Raw genomic sequence first — 24,968 nt, forward strand, 5'->3', positions numbered from 1 at the left:
TGAAAAGTCCTAGACAGCCCAGATGCATCATTCTCCAGACACTGTATTTAACAGATATCTTGATGTAAAACACACAATGGTTTTATTGCTGCTGTAATTAGTAGCACTATTTAAGACAAATTTTAAAAATAAGATAGCAATGAAAAAAAAATTGTACTTCTGCTGAAGTGCACGTCAAGAAATACACAAAGAAACACTAAAATATTCCATTCTGTGACTCATATTTAGCACATTGCCACATTTAAAAGGTAAGATGTTTGGTGCCAAGTATTTCTGTTTCTTCACAACTCACGTGTATAATGTTGCCTAGACCACATCATGAGCCCTCCTTTCTACTGAAAAACACATTATTGAGATTACATTAAGTGGAACATTACAGTTCTCTTCAGCTGAGTATTCAAATGCCTCCTTTTATAAGCTGCTTGATACCTCCTATAATAAATCATTGTTTACCAGTTGCTTATAAAATGTCATGGAAATTTTAACTGTGGATTGAAATCTTCCATGATTACTGTCTGTCTTCAGGCTGATTTACTCCAGTTGCAAGTCCTCAGTTGATCCCAAAACTTAGAGATGATTTGGGGAAAGTTTATTATTTGTCAGGGTAAAAAAATTAAAGGAAGCAGTACCGGAATAAACCCAGACTCACCTGATTTCATAAAACTTCTAATTGATGAAGTTTAGTTTTTCTGAGATTTACATAGCTATACAGAAAAGCAAAGGTTTGGGAAAAAAGCACAAACATCTAGAACTGTTGGCATATAAATAAAAGAGTTCTTTAGAAGGTTTCAGACCTTACAGAGATAATTTCTAAAGATCTTGCCTGCATAATGGAGGACCCATCTCCTCTACAGCTTCTGCCCACTGACCACACAATTAGGTGTGTCACATTATACAATCATCTCTGAGCATCTCCCACTTGGAGCTATGAGGGGAGAAGCAGGACTTTCTTTCCAGTTTCCCTTTCTGATATGCACAGGTTACAGCTATTCTAGACATGGAGACTCAGTTTCATACTTCCCCTGCTATCTGGTAAGGGATGGCAGAGGAAGAAGGAAACAGCCACACTGAAGCACTGAGGGAGCCAAACAATGATGAAGTAAAACATACCTGCAAGGCAATCACAACTTGTGATTCCCTAACATTCCTGAGCCCGATTTGCTTAATATTTGGACAGTATTATTACATAGTGCTTTGAGTTTGGAGAGGGTTTTCCTTTTTAAAATGTTTTGAATCACCTTTTTTTTTTTAGTTTTTTAATTTTATTGAAGTACTTATTTAGATTTCTACATTTGTTTAAAGAAATTACATCTTTTAAAAATAGTAAAATAGCAAATAGTAAAGAACTAAAAGAGCTGAGGCCAATGTATGTGATTCAACAAGGCCAAGTACCAGATCCTGTACTTCTATCATAACTACCCCATGTAATGCCACAGGCTTGGGGAAGAGTGGCTGGAAAGCTGCCCAGCAGAACAGGACCTGCAGGTGCCGGCTGACAGCTGGCTGAACATGAACCAGCAGTGTGCTCAGGTGGCCACGAAGGCCACCAGCATCCTGGCTGTATCTGGAATAGTGTGACAAGTAGAACTAAGGATGTGATTGTCCCCTACTGGGATTGTTTAGCCTGGAGAAGAGGAGGCTGAGGGAAAACCATACCGATCCCTAACAAGCAGCTGAAAGGAGGCTGTATTGAGGTCTCTTCTCCCTACTAACAAATAATAGGACAAGAGGAAATGAGCTCAATGCACTGGGGAGATTTAGATTTGATATTAGAAAGAGCTTCTTCAAGGATTATCAAACACTGGAATAGACTCCCTAGGATTGTGGTTTGATCCCAGTCCCTGAGGTGTTTTAAAGACACATAGATGAGGTGCTAAAGGACATGGAAAGGACATGGTTTAGCACCAGACTTGGTAGAGTTAGATAATGGTTGGACAATGATCTTAAAAGTCTTTTCCCATTGAAAGGATTCTATGAAATCAATTATCGTATTAACAAAATAAATAAATAAATCAACAACCAAACCCAAACTCCAAAAAAAAAAAAAATCCTGAGAAGAGGAAGTGAAAATTAATAAAGGAATAGAATAGCTAAGCAACAAAATCTGTATGCTGCCCATTAAAGTTTTGTTCCTATTTCTGTATGCACACACATACGTCTGTCCAGAAGGTATTTTTAGTTCTTTCCTTAAAGTGTATCAGCTGGTATTATAGTCCAGTTTTAGCTATTTCCACACATCCATGCTATTTCTGCCCCTCTCTATCACAGACCACACATTACCATTCAGCTGCTTACAACATGGGGGCAGAGGAAAACAAGTGCACTGATTCATTTGGAGATACTTTGAAGGTAAAGAAGATAGGCTAGAATGTATTAACATGAACATTCTTGAGCATCAGTCTCTAATGGCTTCTCACTAACCTCTGTACACAACATGAATCAGACCTTTCCCTGTGGTGAGGTGAACTAGCAAAGATGGGATGCCTTCCTTGTGTATTCTAAGAAAGCCCAGCTTGATCATTGTGCATAAAGTACACCTGGAATTGTTGTACTCGATGATGTTTTTGCAGTTTACAACTCAACACCACAGATATATGCAAACGACAGAAGAATAAACTACTATTTTCAGATGAATAAACCAAGAAAATTCTATTAAAACCAAAGATAACCGGCCCCAGGTAATTATGTTTTTATTTTTCCACTGCTTATTTCTGAATTTACAGTTTCTAGGTAGCCTATGCACTGTTTTATACTCCTACAGATCAGATATTTAAGTCTGAGATTTTAATTAGTGTTCTGTAGCTTTGAAATACCCGGGAGATACGCATTACTGTTTCATTTAGTTTATTTTTCCTTCCTCATTACTGGGCTTGCAGATCACAGGCAGCTTTAAAGAAAATTAGGCCAGTTTCAGCTACAGCAGCAACGGTGGCAGTCACACATTCTGCCTAGTTAGGCACTTCTAATACACACAAGATGTGGCATCTAAACCCCTTCTGAGCGGGCGGCCTGACAGCAATGCTACTTCTCATGATAAATACACAGCAAGTGTATGCTACTGTAGAAAGAATGCACTCAAACTTTTAAAAATTGTGTTTCAGGATGAAGATCTTTTTTCCTCTCACATCTTCCATTCTCAGTGCATGCACAGTTGTTGTCAGATATCATGCTACACCCAAGAATAATGTTAAGTGTATCCAGGTGTTTAGAAGTCCACTGAAGTTGTTCCCATATAAAGAGGCGCTAACCATGCTCACAAAAGTATGCAGTCTTTGTCCTGAAGAACTTGCTAGTAAGGGAAGTAAGTATTAAGATGGCTAGACAGAATCATACAGAAATACGTTCAGATGTCCCATGTGTACTCCTTAAGTCATCCTCTCCCCAGACTTGAAGTAAAGGACTAGCCCACGGGATGAATATGATACATGACCTTTGAACAAAACACACTCAAGTCATCTTCCAGGAAGTGATTTTAGAAATAATTACTCAAGATTTAGTTAATCTCTGCTGTCCTTCTGCGAACAGTTATCTAAACTGTGAGTCTGGAAATGAGCTAGAGCTGTTTGTTATGTGAATTTACAAAGGCATCAGTAATCTGTGAAAGTTCATAAAGCCACTGAACTTAATATCCTGTATTTTTTATCATGTCCCATATGCCAAATTCTGTTCTGTACTTCTTGCTGAAGTGTAATGGAAAGGAGCCACAGGTTTAAAGGGTACATTGGAAAAGACCAATTCAGAGGGACTTGGATGATCTCAAGAAATGGCCCCAAGTCCACCAAGGATGAGTACAAGGTCCTGTACATGGATCAATTCAAACCCAATCAGTATGGGTTGGGGAATGAAGAAATTAAGAGCAATCCTGTAGAGAAGTGCATAGGGGTACTGGTGGGTGAAAAGCAGGACATGAGCCAGCAATGTGTGCTCACAGCCCAGAAAACCAACTATATGCTGAGCTTTGAGGAAACCTTATTGCAGCCTTTCCACAGTTAAAGGGACCTTATAGGAAAGGTGAGAACAGTTTTTTTAGTAGGACCTGTTGGTGAATGTCTTTGAACTAAAAGAGTGTAGATTCAGACTAGATATAAGGAAGAATTTTTTTTTTTTTTATGATGAGGGTGGTGAAACATTGAAACAGGTTGCCTGCAGTGTTGGTAGATCTGTGTAACATTTAAAGTCTGGCTGGACAAGAGTCTGAGCAACCTGATCTCTATTTGAACATGTCCCTGCTCACTGCAGGAGGTTTGGACTGGCTGATATTTAAAGGTCCCTTCCAGCTCAAAACATTCTATGATCCCAGTTCGACATCAGCCTTCTCACAGACATGAAAAATCCTCTGTGTAATTCAAATTCTCATGTTCACCTGAATTTATAGAGAGCCCTGAAAGAGGAACAGCCATGTGCATTACAGATAGTGATGAATAATGTTATTTTGAAGTATCATTGTCATTAAAAAGGACATAGTGAACTTGATGGAGCATCAGGAAATATTTCCTAAAAGTAAGATAAAGACATGGAAGCAGCTTTCAATTGTTCTGAGAAATATTCAAGTAGGTTTAGAAAAGAGGAGAAAAAGATCTGCCCCTCATGTTAAGCAACAAATTTATTTAGTTGCCCATCCACCTAAATGCTTCATGAGGTTCACTAGAAGAAAGGTAGGCAATAGCACTGAAGGAAGATCTCAAATAGTCATATGTGTGGAGAAGGAGAGGGGAAGACAGTTCTGGAAAACATGTGGGAAAACTGCTCACCAAAGCTAGGAATACTTGTGAAAGAGCAGGTATCATTAGGAGCTGTTCAAAAGAAAGGCAGGCACTCTTCAGGGACTTTTGGGTCATTAAAAGAGAACTATGTTCTAATCTCATTCAGAAAGCATCCATTCTGTGATTGCAAGGTAAGCATGTTTAGAAGTTTTCCCAGTTATCTGTTGAGGAGAGAAACTGCTCATCTGGAAACTCTGTAACAGTTAACATATTCAACATGGACATTCTTCATCAAATTATGTCCACAAGTGACTTTTCCAAACCTGCCAGATAAGCAGAAAACACATTTCAGAAGCTTGGTCTCTTAGGAAAGTAGGAATGTTAATGTCTTTCCAATTGAACGATTTTATTCTATTCTTTCTTGAACAACTTGATGTAGTATTACAAAATAAGATACTTTATTCTGTTTGAACATATGAAGACTATATGGACATCTTATGTAAAAAAAAAAAATCCAGATATAGCTATTGCAATTTACTATACATCACAGAAAGCTGATCTATTGCCATCCATCTGAGAGTTTGGAGAAGGTCCATCCTCCTTACATGTTCCAATTATAAAGAAAAAAACCCCACAGGTATGTCAATACACTGAGATGACAAACAACAAGAACCATACACATCCCCTTCAGTATACAGAAATGATAATTTGAAACATGAGTTATGAGAACATGAACATTTTTTGAAACCTTCCAGATGAATGTTTTGCAGGGAAAATAACTCCGCTGTCCCCCACTACGAAGGCAAATCCCTCCCCAAAGTGCAAAACCTCCCAAAGGTTAACTAAACACCAGTAGTTTCATAGAGACTATGGGCTTTTAAAAAAGGAAACTTCACAAACTCTCAGAATGATAGGGGTTGGAAGAGACCTCTGGAAATCATCCAGTCCAACCCCCTGCCAGAGCAGGCTGACCTACAACAGGTTGTGCAAGAGGGCATCCAGGTGGGTTTTGAATGATTCCAGAGATGGAGACTCCACCACCTCTTTGGGCAGCCCATACCAGTGCTCAACCATCCTCAAAGCAAAGAAGTTCCTCCTCATGTTTAGATGGAACTTCCTATGCTGAATTGTCTTGCCTTGTCACTTGAACAACTATTCATGAAGCTTCCATCTCCAGAACAGAGGTGCTTGCAAGCTGTTAAACATACCCTGAAGCAGTTTCCACTCCAGACAATATATATCTGGCTTCTCTTTTCCTGATAACAACCATTGAATGTCCACGTTCAGACCTCCCATTTCAGTAAGACCCATTCATTGCTAGCATAATTAATTCACTCAGAATTCATTCTTAGTGAATGGTGTGAAAGAGACTGTGACAAGCACAATAATCTGCAAAGCCACTCTGTAGTCTTTTATACCTTGCAATTTCATGTATCAATTCTTGAAAGAATAAACCTGGTACAGTCTCAGGTTAGAAGCATTTGTCCTCTTTAAAAAGAAAAGACATAAAGAATATTTATGAATATCCTACTTGAGCTCAGAAAGACTCCCATTTTGCACTGTTCCCATATACTCCAGTTGTTTTTAAACAGCTCAAAGAAGTCCTATTGTACCTCTGCACTACAAGCAATTCCTACTATATATAGCTGTATCTCCATCAATAAGTGCCTGTCATCTCTGCTGAGTTCCTAACACCTAAGAAGCACCTTGATCAAATTCAGAGTCAGAAATAATGATGTCATAAAATTAAGAAGAAATACTCAATATCCTACCTCACTGAATATGAAAGCCGTTAAAACACAATGCAATGCTAATTATAGTAGAGCTCAATGCAATTAAAACAATCCAAGAAGTGCAAAATCTCAAAACAAAGCTATTCATTAGATTCACCTCTAATACAACACTGAAATACACAATATCAAGGAACCTCTTGTTTTAGCTTGAAAGCTATAATGTCACTTCTGCAATGGGTAAACACTGTGACCTTGGCTAGAACCAGACTTTGGCCCTGAGAAGGTTCTGCTTAACAGAGGAAACAACTTGACCAAAAAGAACCACGTTCTCCACAAATCCTTGGGGCAGTTGAGTACTGGAATCCAGGGACAGTAATAAATGAGACTTCTGGCACCAGTTCATGGATAACCATGGTTCCTGTGTAAAGAGCATGCTGATGCATCACCTTTTCAATGAGATAACCACAGCTCCTGCATAAAGAGTATGCTGATGCATCACCTTTTCAATGACTTTATGAAACTCTCAATTCTGATGTTAACTGACAAAGACTTTGCTCCTTCCAAAGCTACTTCATTCTTCAGATCAGTTACCAAACACAAGTGAACACGGCAAGAATTTGTATGTCTTTTAGTAAGGCCATAAGTCTAGCAGAGCCCAAAGGTTCTGAAATTTAAATGCAAACATCTTTCAACTACATTTTTCAACCTCACCTGGACCTCTAGGAACTCTAGGCATAAATGGGGAGATGAAGAGTAAGGTATCTATTTAAATACTGTAAGATCAGAAAGGAATAAGAGCCCACTATTTGTTTTAGGTTTGGATTCTTGTTTAGATTCCTTTTTCAATGCTTGGGCACAAGTTTCTTCAAATACCTGTAACAGATTTTTGAACTCTCTGTACAATGCTATTTCATAAAGAAATCCAAGTTTGTGATGTTAATGTCCCAAGAACTTGTAAGAACAGTTAAATCACTGCTGTAGTGATGGTCTTGTGGACAAGATGCAATTATTTAATGTGAAACATGATAATTCTTAAATAACTTACAAATGACAGTTCTTTACTGATTTTTTGTTTATTTTGGCAATAGAAATTACTTAAAATTGGATATAAGCTTACAAAGGACTGCTAACAATGCAGTCTGACATGCAGCGAAACAAGAAATACAGTTAGACCTTGAAACTCTAGAAACAATTTTAAGAACTTCAAGAAAAACATTTCCCATACCTCGAGGGAAATTGTTTAATTTGATCTAAAAGTAAAAGTAACCCTAAATGCTGTTTGTCACTCAAAGATTATTACTAAAAAAACAGGTATTGTACTAACTGAAGATTACTGCTTACTTAATGTATGTGAAATGGCTATGTTGAATTTCATTGAGAATAGGTACAAAGTTACCTATAAATACAAAATTGAAAGTACTGGTGTGTCTGTTGCATTCTAGTTTATGGATGTGACCTGAGAAAGGATGAGGCCTTCTGTGGCTGGATTGTCATTTCCAAAGTTTAAGGCTCCTTCACCCCATTAAAGCAGGTTCACAAGTGGAGTTCACCTGGGTGACAAAGTCATTTAGGGCATGGTCGTGCCAGTCAATGGGGATAGCATGGGCAACCAAAAGCACCCACAACAGTGTCTCATTTCATTACCTGGCAGTTAGGACACAAACAGATGACAATTAAGGTTTAATCTTTATGACTTTTTGCTTATAAATGATGGTGAATACAGATACCACAAACTGTCCTGGGAAAGAGGAAGGAGAGTGGAAGTCCTTTTTCTTCCTGATATATGTCCTAACTTACTAGACTGTAGACACATGTCCCTCCTTGCTTCCTACCTCTTTGTTTTCTTGACTCTCACATTCCTGCATGCAAAACATCAAGACACTTGTTCTGGAGGTGGAAAATGTGGACCACTGCCAGTAAGAGTCAGACTATTTTAGTCTACCAGGAAGTCATTTGTTTTGGTACCCAGTATAGCTCAAGAAATGTGTAGGGTTTTAGGCTAATTATAATCTTGCCCATGACAAGAATATCAGGTCTCTTGGAACTCTGTGCTACCTAGCTATGTAGCCACAATGCTTACTATGAAACCACCAGCAGGTTTACTTTACAGGTTTTCCTCTCACCTTGTCCTTTACCAAACATTATCCATTCATTTAAAACAGTGTTATATCATGGGGTAGAGGGGAAGCTATAGGCCATTTTAGCACCATCCCTCTGTCTTCACTGTGAAAAGCTGTATTCAAAACTAGTCCAATTCACCAATCACACACTTGCCTGAAGAAGGCAATTATTCCAAATTCAGACCAGTGTAACTGGTGTGAATTTGGTTTTGGGTGGCAGGAACATGTAAGTAGGTGCAGACTGCTTGTAATGGGCAGAAAAAGGAGATGAAACTTTCAAATAATTGTTGGAAAAAATAGAGGAAGAATTCTAACAACCATATTTTTGGCTCCATTTAAACACAAGCTGTTATGTAAGTGTCCACTACAGTAGGTTTCTGTTTAACTGTAAAGACAGTTAAATAGCACATGCTAGCTCTCTTGCAGCAAATTAAAGTTATTTAACATACCTCAAAGAATTCAGAATATTACAGACTTTATTTTTTTTCTAGTTAATGCTTCAAATTTGCCTGTAATAGGAGCATTGAAAGTTAGCAGGAGACAATTTTTGAGAAAAACACTCAAAAAATGATGTTGCCTGAAGAAACAAAGCCATAATGTGATGTTGTCTGAACAAATAAAACCACCTGCTATTCTAATGGTTACTTAAAGTAACAACATTACTTGGCATTCCCTTAACAAAAAGAATGGCTACAGTGTCAAATATTAATTATTTTGAATGTTTTTATCAACTTTTCATACACAGCAGAAAAAATACTGAGCTGTGACACGAGAGAAATATCAAATGAAGCAGTCTCAGAAGTCCACAAATGGATACAGAAAAAAAGGCAAAACTGGAGACAGACAAATTTACTACTATATGGAGCTCCTCAACAGTACATTTTTACAGAAAAAAATTCCTCTTGCACCAACAATTAATTGCAGCACCCTTACTGAAGCAAAACTCTTATATGCTGATATTAAATGAACATTCTGTGATCCACACCTGGACACACATGCCTCGCACACTGTGATGTGCTGCAAACGTGGGCCTGCCATCCATAGGAACATCAAAGTGCCAGCCCACACTTTTGCCCCTTTTATCTCCACAATGGTACCACTACAGAATCACAGAAACATTCAGGTTCTAAAAGATCCTTGGGATCACCAAGTCCAACCAATAACCCTGCTCTACAAGGTTCACCCCTAAACCAATATCCCCAAGCACCATATCCAAACAACCTTTAAACACATCAAGGGCTGGTGACACAACCACCTCCCTGAGCAGCCCATTCCAATGCCTGACCACTCTTTCTGTGAAAAAAAAATTTCCTAATGTCTAGTCTATACGAACCCAATCACAGCTTGAGGCTGTTCCCTCCTGTTCTATCACTACTTTCCTGTGAGAAGAGACCAGCACCAACCTCTCCACAACGTCCTTTCAGGTAGTTGTAGAGAGCAATGAGGTCTCCTCTCAGCCTCCTCTTTTTCAAACTAAACAGCTCCCTCAGTTGCTCTTCGTAAGATTTATTTTCCAGGCCCTTCACCAGCTTCATTGCCTTCCTCTGCACTTGCTCCAGCACCTCCACATCTCTCCTGTATTGAGGTGCCCAAAACTGAACACAATACTCGAGGTGTGGCCACACTTCCCCAAGCCTTTAGCATTTCTTGGGGTTGTTGTGACCCAAATGCAGGACCTGGCATTTGGCCTCGTTGAAGCTCATCCCATTAACACTGGTCCATCAATCCAATCTATCCAAGTCCCTCTGTAGAGCCTCCCTACTCTCTATGTCTTCATCAAGATCTTCAATAAAGATGTTAAACAGAACTACTTTCAGCTGCAATGGATTTTGTGCAGCACTGCTTTACCTATCAACAGAAAATCAAGAAATTAGCTTCCTAAGTCAAAAATCACCAAAGATTCCAGGACTGGCTCTACTTTAGAAATCCCTAGGCAGCTTTTGCCTCTAATATTAATGGGTTCTCCTTGAAAGCTATCTGGTTTAGGCAATTAAATTTTGTTATACTTATTTAGATAAAGTAAACAGCCTGAGTCATCCTGGCAATACACTAACAGCGTGGTATCTGGAAAACATGGCTTTACTAAGAACATCTGCTAACACCACAACACTTACTGAGGTGTGTCAAGTCCCAAGGACATTTTTTTTCCCCTTCTGAGAAAGTTTAATTAATTGCAGATTGAAAATGCAAGTTAGTCTGGAAATAGCCTGTGTATCACAGTTTCAAAGTTTATAGATAAGGTTGTTCATAAGGCTGATGTCCTGATTGAAAACTCAAGGAGCCTATTTTTATCAAGTACAGGAAATCAGATCAGTAAAGAAATGGCAGATGACCTTTACTAGTATCAGTTCCTTTGTTACTATCTAATAGCATATACGAAGTTTTTTCCTCAACAGTGATACATCTTACTTGTACAACACAATGTATTTTGCTACTGACTTAATTTCTGCACTCTTCCCTGGGACAGTAATTTTCATTTCTCCAAAGATTTCTAATTAGGCAGAGTGCTTTTATCCCATTATATATTTCTTTTTGTTTCTGAATACAGATGCCAAAATGTTGGAACAGTAGATCTGCCATTGCTACACTGTATTATGGCCGCAGTTTATAGTTGTTTCTTTGGTGGCTTTTCGTTTTTTTTTCGTTTTGTCTTGGTTTTCTGTTTGTTGTTTTTGTTTTGTTATTGTTTTTGTTATTGGGTTTTTTAAACTTTATTTCCTTCTTTGCCTAAAACCTTCATCTATTTTTTTTTTTTTTGCAAGGTCAAAATCAGCATAATTTTGGCAAATGTGACTATGTGATCATTGTCATGTCCAAGCTTTGGTGCAGAGTTCTTTACTGACCAATTGTTTTTAGGTTTTGTATTTTCCACCAGTTGAGTCTGCATTCTTACTAATATATTTTGGACAGATACAAACCTAAGAAAGTTTTTGAGTTGCTTTTTCATTGAAATTCCAAATCTTTTCCAGTGTTCAGGTCCCCAAACTCAAACAACTTAATTGCTGGACTGGTTTAGTTTTCTGTAATTTTCTATTCAACACACACAAAAAAATCAACAAATTATTAAAACATCTAATATTCTAAGACAGCTCTTTTATAATATAATTATTATTAACAGCCTTAAATTGGAATAAATGTTTCCAGTTAGTATTAGCATAATTTGTGTCTCTAATCTGCATCTAGAAAGTTTAAAACTTATCATAATATGTGAGCGTTTCTCCTGCTGGAACTACAGAGCTGTTTGTCTGCACTCGGTACGGGCTGTGATCCCAGTAGACTCCCAGCAGAATCTCATGGGAATGGTCCTCTCCAAAGTAATTTTAAAAAATCAATACTGTTCTATTTATGTAGGTTTGTTCTCACTATGAAATGCTGACATACAATTTAAGAACTGTATTTCACAGAGCACTGGAACGAGCTCCTCAGAGAGGTTGTGGAGTCTCCTTCTCTGGAGACATTCAAGCCCCATCTGGATGCATTCCTATGAGACCAGTGACAGATTCTATGGTCTGCTCTGGCAGGGAGGTTGGACTCGATGATCCCCAGAGGTCCCTTCCAACCCCTAAGATCCTGTGATCCCACGATCCTGTGATTTTTTAAAGACAATTTCAGGCAATTTATTTGATCTGAAAGTTAGGCTCCCTGGTGTGTATTCCCCATGGTTCCCCAATTTATTAATTTTTTAAACGGGAAACAATATATCCTGTCTTCCAGCTCTGCAATACAACTGCTACGCAGAAAGCAGCCTATTCCATTTTCTTAAGACACTTGCATGTAGACATGCTTGCAAAACTTACAGAACATATGAAGTTAAAAACAGAATAATTTTTATAAAGCTTCATCAAATTTGCTGTCCTGTGGAATTTTTTTTCTTCCTAAATATGGTGTCTGCATCAGAAACTGCCTTGTTCTGTAAGTTGTTTTCCCATTTTTGCTAGACAATCCTAACAGTCCTAAGTAACTGAGAAAAATTTCTCTTTCCTATTCCACAATAACAGGAAAAACTAAGTGATTTTAATTTGTCTTTTAACCATCCTCTATTAATTCACAATCTTCCAAAAACTTTTAGTGAGGTCCTTCAGTTAAAAGGTTAGCTCCTTTTTTACCTTCCATAAATTTTACATCCCTAGAAGATTTTCTTCCAAAAGAAAAAACCCCATATGTTGCAATTCCTATAGAAGAAAATGTTTAAAAAGCTCTGAATGAAGAATAAAAGAATCCAAATCGGCGCTCCATGACCTACCACCTACGGGTGCTCAATTCCATGGCAACATGAGACTTCCTAATGATTACTCAGCCTTAGATTACTTTATGCATAATATTAGCATCCAGTCCTCCTGCAGGAAGCTATGCTATGAAAAAAGTTTAGTTGAAAGTGACTGCTCCCAGAAGAAACCTGAACTGTCAGGTAACACTTGAGTTTTTCAACAGTAAATTTCTGTAAGGGGCATTTTGAAACTAACAGCCCTGAACCACTACTGCAGGATGTGTTGTGAGCTATCAGTTTTGTTGTGCAGTCCAACACAGTCATCATACAGAGATCTTCTACTGGCTGTCTTTGCAGGACAGTAAACCCCTTCATAATTGATGTATTTTTGTCTGTATGCACAGCATCTCACTAAATATGTATGAGCATATAAATATGAATACCTATCACTGACGTACTCAGTTTCTGATTTTACCACTTTGAAATATTTTCCAGGTTGGTTTTCATTCTCTCTCAGCTACTGTACTGCAGTTTGTGTTTGATAACAGTATTTTTTTAAAGGCTTTTAATGAATATTAAAAGATGAATACATTTTCCTCATATGCCTTCAAAAAGTTTCTGCTCTCTAAAAGCTAATGCACTCTGGACTTTGAACAATTATTTTTCTCTTCAAAAGATTTTGCCAGCATAACAGAATCTATGGATGGCTCTGGCAGTAAAAACGTGTGCACTCACTTCCTTGCAGCATGACAAAACTCCAGGTATAGAGCCTGTACCTAGTGTGAGAAGCAGAGAATTATAATGGTCAATTTAACAAGTCAGTCTAATTTTATTGATGATGAGTAGAGCCAATACAAAATCTCTCTAATACAATTGTACTACCCAACAAACAGGCAGTCTCCAGCGCACATCCTGGAGTTCAGCAGACAGCACATTCTGTTCAGGTTCTCGAACAGAATAATGAAGCATTGACGCTACAAGAACTACTCATCTCAAAGCTATCTCACACAAACTCGTAATAACTCAACCAAAAAGATCTCCTGCAATAGGATTACAGGGCACATCTTTTCAGAAACAGATCAGAATCTAATAGTTTCCAGCCCTGAAAAGGGTCTGCAAACCGTAAAAAACACAAATCCACTCAGCAAATCTGTACACTCATTTTTATCAAGGTCATTAAAAAAATAAGGAAAAGTACAAAGATAAACACAGGAGAAAGGTGATTTCTAAACATCTTTGTTGTTAGACTGCTTTACACAACAAACTACATAAAAGACTCAATGAAGCGGCTCATAACACACAACTACTATCTGCTTCTTCCATCATCACTGGAACTGGAAAAATAAAAGACCGAGTCTCTCCTAAAAAGCACTGAAAGGAAGCTAATATTTTGGACCCTGCCATCTTGTGAGGATACAGGCTGAATACAAGCTCAAAACTTAACCTGTGGTCTAGAATAGAGTATTATACAAACTGTGGACTAGACTCAAAGTTTGCCAAATAAATCAACTTCCATGAAAGACAAGATAGGAGAAAGTAAAATCAAGAACTCAAGTGTCAAGATCTACCATGTTAGGTCTACCGAATTTCTGAATTACTTCTCCAGAAATGAAAGCTTGGAATTGCACTCTTTGTGTTTGGATATAAAACCGAGGTATTCACAGTTTGGGAAATCAGCTTGAAATGTGTCATAAGAAAAGCCTTTTCTCCTGAACCAATCTAATTAATCTAAATATTCTTCTGGTTCATTAAATATTCCTCAGTTCAAGAAATTACAACATAAAAATAAAATGAAAGAGCAAATATATCAAGCTATACCAACCCAATAAACACATTCTATCTACTCTGTTATTAACTGCATAATAGCACTACCTGTTATAAGCAAAACCTCCTGTACATTAAGATAATAATACTGATGATGTTTAATACCTATTTTTCTTTTATGTAAAACAAGCTTAAGTTTTATATTATAAAGTTCAAATAAAAATGCAGATTAATTAATATGCACATGTTATAGAGAAAAGCTTGATTTTTTTTTTTTTTTGAACAAAAGTTTTTAGTATTTTCATATCCAAAATCAGCTTTACCATGGAAAAATGTTGAAGGAATATGCACACTCAAAATTCCTTATGCAAATGAAATGAGAATTTCCACCAATTCTAATTTATTGGATGGTGTTTCATTCATGATGTTTTTAACAGACATCAGAGAAAGAAAATACTGCAGAAAACACACTGGAGAATTTTTGGTTCAATAGGCAAAGTGAATTAGCATCACCTGCAGTCTTATAATTTGGCTAGTTACAATGACAGACTGTTTTATAAGTTTTAAGTGATCATGATTATTCCTGGTTATACATACAGGAAACTTTTCATAGCAATACTGATGGAAAGTAATAACTATGCAAATACACACACATGTATGGTGAGGAGGTGGGGAAAGAGGAAAGCGGAAAGTGAGAGGCAGTTCTGTGTAAATCTGGGCTGGAAAGAACAGATATAATCTTCTTGAAAGGTCTAATGTCCTTATTCAGGTCTATAAATCTGCCAGCCAGGGGGAGCAAAGAATTACCACCTGAGTGACCAACTTTTATTGCTAAAGATGTTTAGGCAGAAAGGTGAGAAGCAATGTCTCAAATAAGTAGACCTGTGAGACAAAGTAGAGAATATTCAAAGCAAATAGCTTGCAGACAACAGATAAAGAAATAGGCTTACATAATGAAGAACACATCTATGAAGAAAAACAACTATTAAAAGAGAGATCTGCAAGCAAGAATTGGAGTTCTGTGAAAGCATTTTTCCTGTGAACAGCTCACTCAACTCAAGCATTATTAGAGGTTTTAATGAATGCCACATGATATTAACAGCCACCTGACAACCATGCTAACAGCCTGGTCTTAGTATTCAACTGCAGATGAGCATTTCATTTTAAGAGTTCAAAAAACCAGAAACAAGCTACCACTTGCATGCTACCATACAGCTGAGTATGTCCATGCAGCCAGAGGCAAGCCTGGAGCATGAGCTGAGGGAGGGAAGCATCTCACACATGGCTGGATGCAGGTGATGTCAGTGAGGGGATATTCCTGCTGGTTTTGAGACAGTTGTGAAACTGTCACACACTGCTGGATAAAAAAAGAGATCCCATTAATGTCCTTACTGTGAGGAAGGGAATTAGGGCAAGCAGCAGCATGACAAATAGTAGAGAACTAGGCATGAGGTGTGGCTGGAGATGAAGCTGGAAGTCTCAGAGTAGAAAAATTAAAGGGGAATGGGATGCAAATCCACAGTGAAAACAGCTTCTTTCCTTCTGCCCTTTCTAAACTATTAGTCTAAATAGTACATGGAGCCAGAGGACTGGTCCCTCATGCCTGCGTTTGTTTCTGCCTTGTACACAGAGTATCTGTCTCCAAGGCCCAGCAGTTGCTGACATTTGAAAATATCACACTGCGCTGGAACGCTATTCCTCTGTTGAAAGCAAAGTTATATCTCAAAGTCCCCAGAACCCACCATTACTTTCCAGTTGCCAAAGCACGAGTTCTTGATGAGGGCAGAGTAAGTCAGCCAGCGTGCTCTCCACTTCTAAGTCCAGCCATCAGTCTCTGTCCTATAAATCAGGGTAGACAAGGACTATAACCAATTTCCCATTCCTCCCTCTTTCAGGAAGGACAGAATAATGGAAGTTACAGAAACCTGACAGTTATTAACAGGGATAAACATGATACTCCTGACCTTAACTGCAGTTCCTGAATCAGATGTGTATGCATGCCTACACACGCACAAGCACGTGTGTGGATACCACAGGACTCAGATTTTCCTGGCAACAAGTCGTCTGCTGCTGGCAAGATGAAGTAGTAATATGCTGGCACAGAGATGCTGAGCTGAGGACTAACATAGGCCAACAAAGTCAAAGCAAAATTAGGTTTTGAAGATTCCAGTCTTAATTTTCCCCTAGAAGAGAGTCGTTCTCTTCATTGTTTCCATAACCCTAATACGTGCTCTTGACAAGCAATCTGCAGTTGTTTTCACATTCAGACATTCTACGCTGGTTACGTTCTGCTTGGAGGCAGACACTGGGTTTGGTCAGCCAAGATTGCAGCCTTTTTACATGATGCATCTCAGTCTGTGATAAAGTCTGTTATACTTAAGGTTGAGCACTCAGCCGACATTAACTAAACATAAAAAAATAATTTCATTTAAAACCATTGAAGTTTGATACTGCCAGCCTCAAAAAAAAAAAAAATCTTATATTTTAAAGTGCTAAGAAAGAAGTATCTGTATAAGCCAAGGAGATGTTCTCATTTAGGGTGAATCCCATGAGTTATTTACATTGCCAAATTCTATTTAGGTACCTAAATTATAGCTGATTGCAAATATTTTTGTGACCATGGCCCTTAAACCCTAATCTCTGCCAACACACAGCTGAGGGCTATAGAAAAACATCCTCTGAATTCTTCTCTTCTTTGAAAATGGAACCACCACCACCAGTTAAAGAAAACCTGGGATTTCTGGGAAAGTTTCCAGAACTACAAGTAACAATGCCTGAAGCAGCCACTGCCGTACTGTACACTGAGGATTTTTCTTCTTACAAGCTAGCTGATACACATTTCATTAATATGATGCTCTTGAGCTTACATTTCCCACAGAAATTTTCTGTAAAAGAGCATTGCCATCAAAGCTTGACAAACAAGAAGTATTTACTTCTTCATTTTATGGTCATTTCTATGTTCCATCTGCAGTTCTCACGATGGAAGCGTGTGTGGCTATAGTATTTATCAATTAGGTCAGATATGGAGATGATTGATAGAAATTGTTATGGGAGTGGTGCCTATTCGTTCAACATTCCATCCAATAAACAGTGTGTTTAATATGAAAACCATCTGTACATTAAAGAAGAGAGGAGAAAATGCAATGTATAGTGCCAACTGCTTGTTTTTCACTTCGATGGATCCCTAATGAACCAACTTGTCTTAACTGATTACCAAGGGGATATGCAATGCCTCTTCCTGAAAGACATAAAACAGAAGAGGGAGATGATACAAAGAAGGAACACACTCCTTCCTTCCAGAACTGATTTGAGTACAAAGGCAAAAACAAACAATTAGTTCAACCTAAAGAACAGAAAATTGATAAGGTTCAGGGGCAGCCCACAGACCTTTTGAATAAAAAGGAATATTGTTTCTCATGTTCACAGAAGATAAGTAACAGTGGGCTTCATTTATAGCAATGGAATCTGGGCTACAACAGCTGAAAAACAGCAAGGCAAGTTCACCAATGGCACAGAAACTCTCAGGAGGTTACAGATTTCTCCTCCTCAGAGGCATTAAAGAAGTCATGTTAGACAAGTGTGTCAGAAATGCAATGGGGAACGTTAATCCCACACATAGACAGTGAGATTGATTCACTGACTTCTACATTGGTTTTTCTAAATTTCTGATTCTATGGCTTTTAGAAGGTGTCACTCTGTAGCAAAAGCAAACCACAAGAATAGGATAGATAAAGATGGCAAGAAATAATGCCAAGTGATGAGTCTTTCAACTGGAATTAATCTCATCCTAAAAGTTTTTACAACAACTTTAAAGAAATACTATGTAAATAAGAACAGCTAAATCAGACATAGAGATAGATCCCTTTACAAAAGTGAATAATTTCTGATATATTCAAGATTATTTCTGGAGCATAATTCACACTAACTCTTCTAAACATCCACCTGCAACTGAGTCAGCCAAACATCTACCCTGTCAATAGGTCTATTTTTTTCTGGAAAAGAAACTTACTGGGAGTGGCTAAGTTGCAGGTACCTAATTTCTTGATAGCTAATATTAGCTAAAAATGAGTGCCTGTGTATTAATTGGTTTTCCAGTCCTAGAAACTTCTGTTTTTTCCTCATCCCTAGTACCAGGAGCTCTGAACCCAGATGACAGAAAAAGAACATTCTTCCTCCCTGATAAGTAATTCCCCAAAGTCCAGAGCCCTGATTGTGTACGTATTTATTCTCTCCACTCTTCTTTCCCACCTTCAGATTTTGCTTTTCTTTACTCCTTAAACTGCAACACTTTAACTGTTATTCTCATCATCTGGCTGAAAATGGGAAACACTGGAGTGATGCAGTAACACAGAGACTGAGCAGAGAGCTGCTTTCAAGCTGTTTTTCAAGAAGACAGAGACAGGCTTTCCAAGTCTTGCACAGTTGGACATGACTTAATAATAATTTTTATGTTCTTAGATTAGCTAGGAGAAACACAGACACACGCTGTGATCACACAAACTTTATTTGCCAAGCAAAACAAGCTCAGCTGTTTTTTAATTCTCTCTCCAAATCTTGCTCCTACCTCACAGAAGGCTGACTAGATCCATATCAGATCAAGCAACTTAAACAAGTTTTCTGATACCAAACTTGCCCAAATATAGTAAGCAAAGTACGCTTTGCAAAGGATTTAGATATAGTCTGGACTCTGATTCTCTGCTATTTCTTCACTCCTGTAGTCAAATCAGGCAACATTCATTGAATATTTAACTAGCAGAAAAATAAACACCACAACAAATTGCTACAGTTGTATTTGCAGCCTTAATGTTAAGCAGATTATTGTTTGGTTTTTTTGTTTTTGTTTGGGGTTTTTTGTTGGTTGGTTTTGGTTTTTTTTAAGCTTAGCATTATATGGTTTTGAGCACCCATGTTTCAGAGAATTATAGTGCTTACTCAAAGAGATGATGATGTCAGACAAACAAAAGACTAGGCAGAGTCAGGCTATGTCTGTTCTTTGATGCTACACCTTCAAAAAACAGCTATGCACTTCAAAGAGGATTTAGACAAATGTATTGTCAGCACTTCTCCCTGAGTCAGGGAGTGAGGAAAAAGTGCTGCACGATTCTGTGAGGAGACACCAAGCAGCCACCAGTGTCATCTTTCAGATAACGGACATGGATAGAGATTTTGCAGTCAACTACCTATCCCTCCTCATTAAAAGCAAGGAGAACCACACGGCTGCATGTCCACCTGGGAAACTCCCCCTTACCTTTCTAATTCCTGTCCTAAAAACGACTAAGATTATTTCTTCACTATTAGTACATTTTACTTTAGAGGCAACTACAGTAATTTTATTATTGCAAAGGGCAAATATGGTGCACTATATTTCTTTCCATATTATAAGGTCCTCTAGAAGAAGAGGAGTGTGTGCTTGTTGCTGTCAGCATCTGATTAAAAATGTCATTCCCTTGCTCAGTAGCAAAGATACCTCCTTTTTCAGACTCATCCTTCAGCTCACAATGTAAGCTTCTTCTGCTCCTACACAAGCTAATGAAGCATTTGTCTGGATCCAGGTAAAACAAGAAGCCTTCCAGCTTCACAGGTTAGTCAGGGAAATATAGTCACAGCATCTTTAATTTAAATGTATATTTGCATAAAAACAGTGATGAAATATGAAGTTAAACAAGGACACACATGATGACTATGAAGTAGTTACTGTAAAAAAACTCGGATTTTCCAGTCAGCTGTCCTTTGAGACATTTAATATTTAAAAAAAAAAAAACATATGAGAGTTGATACCAATGAATTAAAAAACACACCCTGGACTGAAAGATAGTGCAGGAACAATAAAACCTTTGCTGGGTCCTGCTCTACACAAAAATAAAAACAATTTAAGTGGTGGCTCTTTTTGTTTTTTTTTTTTTTTCTTTTTAAATGCATATATCCTACAAATTTTTCTCTTACTCCTGTAGTTCCTAAGTTAGAAATATTCTTTGTAACCATAAAGGTATTTGAAAACCAAACATCTATTTTCCTTACAGGGTTATGTACATTGATGACATTATTGTATTAGTTAGTCTCTGGGAAAACAGAGAATTCCGTCATTCTCAGATGACTTTGTCTGCATTTGTTGATTATATTTATATTCCACACATAATTGTACCTATCCTCCTTTACCATATTACCAGTGCAGCATTATGTGAATCTCAACTGTAAGAACTGTGAAGTTGTAAGACTGTGATAAAGAAGCAGACTAAAGTCAAAGATAAAATAAAGGCAAAATGCTAAGAGAATGCAAAATTTTGGAGTTCTACTGAACACATTACTATTTCCTACAGCATATGAAAATCAGGCTCAAGTAAAGTTTTATGTTGCATAGCCAGAAACATTTCCCTTGCCAGCATTACTCTGGCTTTCGGTTACCTCTCATTTTCACTACTCAGAATTCAAAGAACAAAAATATTTATCCTCTTTTTGAAATCAACATAGGCAATACAGTTTTGGCTTAATTAGCATGCTGTGGAAATCTGCTCTCTGCTCTGGTTGTAAGCATTTAAAAAATACATCTTCTTACCACTTTCATCCAGTAAGAAATCATCCTGGTAACGGAACTTTTCTGGTCCACATGCAATAAAAATGTCATCATCACCAAAGAAATCCTGAAGGCACATCACCTGCAAGAAAAAGGGAAAAGAAAGGTACTGTATGAAATACTTCATCACCAAAACTGTAAGAACAATAAATCCCTCCTTGTTTCCATCTGCGTGAAAACTCTTCACTTTTAATGGAATCAACAGGGCTTCATCTCCAGATAATTTTCAGAGCAGTGCTCTGACCATCTGTTACAAGTGAGAAATGATTTTATGGAGGCTGCAGGAAGAGAAAGATAAGACAAAAAGCCATAGTTGTCACATTTATTACATGATGCATCAATGGGGTATGAGGTAAATGCCTTTAGATTTATGCACAAGGTACCATTCAGTAGTTAGTGGGTAATTAATTTGCTTTTGAGCCCACATCTCTATCCTTTGGCTGCAGTGAAATGAGATTGCAGCTTTGTAACCTCCATGCAGAATGAAATGTAGTTATTTCAATAAAAACTCCCTGACTGGGAATGAAACTTGCATGGGTGAACTGAATATCCATCACATACTCTTCCTCTTCACCAGCAGAATCAATGTGAAGTCTCTTCAAAGGCACCAAGCTGAACAATCAGGGGAGCTGGGAATGATTCTTCTAGTACCGAGTAAAAGGATAATCCCTTTCTACTCATAAATATGAATAAACAGGATGACGTTGGTGCAGTTTTATATCCATACATGGGATTTCCAGGGAGATGTTATTGCAGCCTTTCAATAGTTAAAGGGAGCTTACAAGAAAGATGAGGACCATCTTTTTTATCAGGGCCAATTGCACCAGGACAAGAGCTAATAGTTTTAAAGCAAAAGAGGCTCTATTCAGACTAGATAAAAGGAAAAAAAAATTACACTGAGGGTGGTGAAACAGTGGAACAGGTCACCCAGAGAGGTAGTAGATTCATTCAAGGTCAGGTGAGACACCTAGCTAAAGAGGTCCCAGCTCACTACAAGGGGGTTGGACTACAGTACCTTTAAAGGTCCCTTCCAACCCATGCTATCCTATGATTTCCTTACACACTTTTAGTTTACAGGATACTACTTCACTTTAATGTTTCTATACTTGTGACTATTTTTGCTATTTTTCTATTCCTATGACTATTTTATTCAGTAGCTTTCCCAAAACCTGACTTGGGACTGACCCAATTATTACAACTTTAAGAAAAAAAAAAAACAAACAAAAAAAACCAAATTAGATATCTGACTACTTTAAAAAAACACAGAGAAAATTTGTAGACTTTGTTCCTGCTTCATATTCACAAGAAGATTTTAAAAGGCTATGCTTTCTTATTTTTTTATATAATGTTTGTAACTAAATAGGGCCCTAATGTTTGAACAGGACAATTTCACAAATAGAATTTCAAGTCCACAAACAGGACAGTAACTCATAAAGAGTCTCTAAAAATTGGCAAAATAGTTGAGAACAATGCAGCTGAAGCAAGGAGAGAGGGAAGTCAGCATTTTAAGCTCACAAAAATGTCACTGAAAGAATAAGCTAATGAGATTTTGCCAGAGTTTGGCATTGAAGCAAGCACCCCCCGCAACCTACAGTGACTGGTGTCTAGGGGTTAGGAAGTTCATATCATGCTTCATAGAAACATGCCTGAAGGCTCCAGCACCTACAGCATTTATGAGCCTCTATGCTAGAAAAATCTTAAAGAACCAAAAAGTACCAAAAATAATGGTACACATCATGACTTGCTTGCAAAGTAAGACTTGCCATTAAAATTATTTTAAATAGCAAAAAAAAAACCTATTTTAATAGCAAATTAAAATAGGAAATCAGGGGAAGAACTAAAGGAAACAAAGACCTAAAAAGACACAAAGGTACACCCCAATTTATCTTCTTCTTAATAAGTGCACATAATTTTAAACTTAGGCTCACCACAACCCTATTCCTTTCATCTTAGCACCACAGAGCACATGAATACTAACATCAAAAATATAAATACACGATGGAGCATTTTACCATGTTCCTACTCAGTTTATGTTCTATTAATGTACCAGACTCAGCAACCTTAATATAAACTCACTTCCCATCTACTTTTTTTTTGTCCACGAGACATATCCTGCCTATCTTCCCACCCCATACTCCCACCAAGCTTCAAACATCTCTTCTCTTCAGTCAAGTTCCTCTGAAATTGCCACCTCTCCCACAGTATGTACAAAACTACTAATTTGCAGAATGACATTAAAAATTCTGTGATTTCCTGTTAGCCTCCTAAGTTTTACATACCTCTGGGGAGTGATAACCTTTACATTTGTGTATATACTAGATCTAATACTATACTGGGCATTGGAATTGAACAAATAATAAGCAGCCCTAGACACGAAGTTGAGCTACTTTGACAACAAGCATGAATGAAAATTAAATTCATGTCTGAATGAAAAAAAAATTGTATGGATTTAATAAAACTCAAAAATGCTTGGCTCTGCCCAGTTAAGAGGGTTTAATTCAAGCCTAAACAAGACATTAAAATAGAAGTTGCAACATCTAACCAGGCTCAACTACACCAATGCTTAAAGCATTTATGGTTCAAGCAGTGCAATTTATATGCAAATAAGAAAGCAAATATGATTAGCACAATAGAAAACTAATTTGTATTTAGATATCCTTGGGTTTTATTAAACTTCAAAATTATAATTTGAAGTGTTCATATGCTTGTGCCTCTTAGTTTTCTACTCTGTCTGTAAAACTACACAAGCTTCTAAGTTTTTCTGGCCTCCTGAGATTTTATTAATTTGGGAATTATAATTCTAGCTCCTAGAAAGCTCATAGCAAGACCATGTTCTCTACAAACCCATTTGCCTCTGGACTAATTTATCTTCAGGATTCCAGTACTTTTTCCTATTATTTACTGAAAGCTCTGAGATGCCGTTCATTGTCTGCAATTTCCATCCCTTCTATCTCAGCATTCCTGGCCTGCTCTGCTCCCCAGCTCACTATCCTCAGAGGTTGCACCAAAGAGCACTTCCAGAAGGCATCTAACAGATACACAGAACTCCTTTCCAGGCTTTTTTTCAGAGAGAAATCTGCAAGCACTTTTTATTCACATTCAGTCATCAGCTAAGCAACAGGACCTGCTTTTTATTAGCCATTTTCACTTCTGGAGAACACAGCTCCTCTAAAATGATGGTTTAGAAGATCAAGGATTTGTATCACCCAGACTGGACTGTGTCAGTTCCTCAGAGGCCTGTGTGCTCTGCTGCACATGATCAGCTTTAAAATTAGACAGTTTTTAAGACAGTGAATTACAAAAGACTCTCTGAACATTTTGTTTGTTTGTTTGTTTTCAAATCACAGAGTCCTTTTTCATAGATTTTTATCTTTCATATTCCATCAGGGCATTTCTCACAGTGGGGAAAACAAAGTCTACTCTGATGCAGCCAACATACATCTTAAGTAGGTTTTCTGCCTCATACCTGGTACTAAATACACAGTGACACTTGTAAACAAAACACTTTCTGACAAAGAGGTGATATTTAAAGTTAATGATGCCTCTCTTACACTCCACAGGTGAATGAATAAATAACAGTAACGTTACCAGTGCCCGGGACAGTCCCAGGCATGAGAGTCCTTGACACTGGTGAAAAAGACCACAAACAGAAGCAAAGAAAATTGATCACAGGCATTGGGTTATACACAAATCATAAAAAAGACCAGCTGACACGTACGTACCCAAGGCAAAACAGAAGAGAGAACCGAGAATTTGTCGTGCCTAAGCTCACCTGAGCAAGTTGTACAGGCTGAAGCCCCCACAAATCCTTGTCCCAGTAAACAACTTAGGAATCCCACATGCCTTTCCAGTGGGAAATGCATATGTCAG

At 37.7% G+C, this 24,968-nt stretch overlaps 1 protein-coding gene across 5 annotated transcripts in view; it reads right to left on the reverse strand.

Annotated features, from left to right (window-relative positions):
- The window catches only part of DCLK1 (doublecortin like kinase 1), a 247,403-nt gene that overhangs the window by 99,879 nt on the left and 122,556 nt on the right, over nucleotides 1-24,968 (reverse strand). For all 5 annotated transcript variants that reach the window (XM_054399446.1, XM_054399454.1, XM_054399480.1 and 2 more), the window contains exon 3: nucleotides 21,081-21,180. In XM_054399446.1, coding sequence (XP_054255421.1) covers nucleotides 21,081-21,180 — 100 coding nt within the window. The remainder of the gene's footprint in view (nucleotides 1-21,080; nucleotides 21,181-24,968) is intronic.

The sequence above is a fragment of the Indicator indicator genome, chromosome 1, assembly GCF_027791375.1.
Source record: "Indicator indicator isolate 239-I01 chromosome 1, UM_Iind_1.1, whole genome shotgun sequence".
Taxonomy (NCBI): domain Eukaryota; kingdom Metazoa; phylum Chordata; class Aves; order Piciformes; family Indicatoridae; genus Indicator; species Indicator indicator.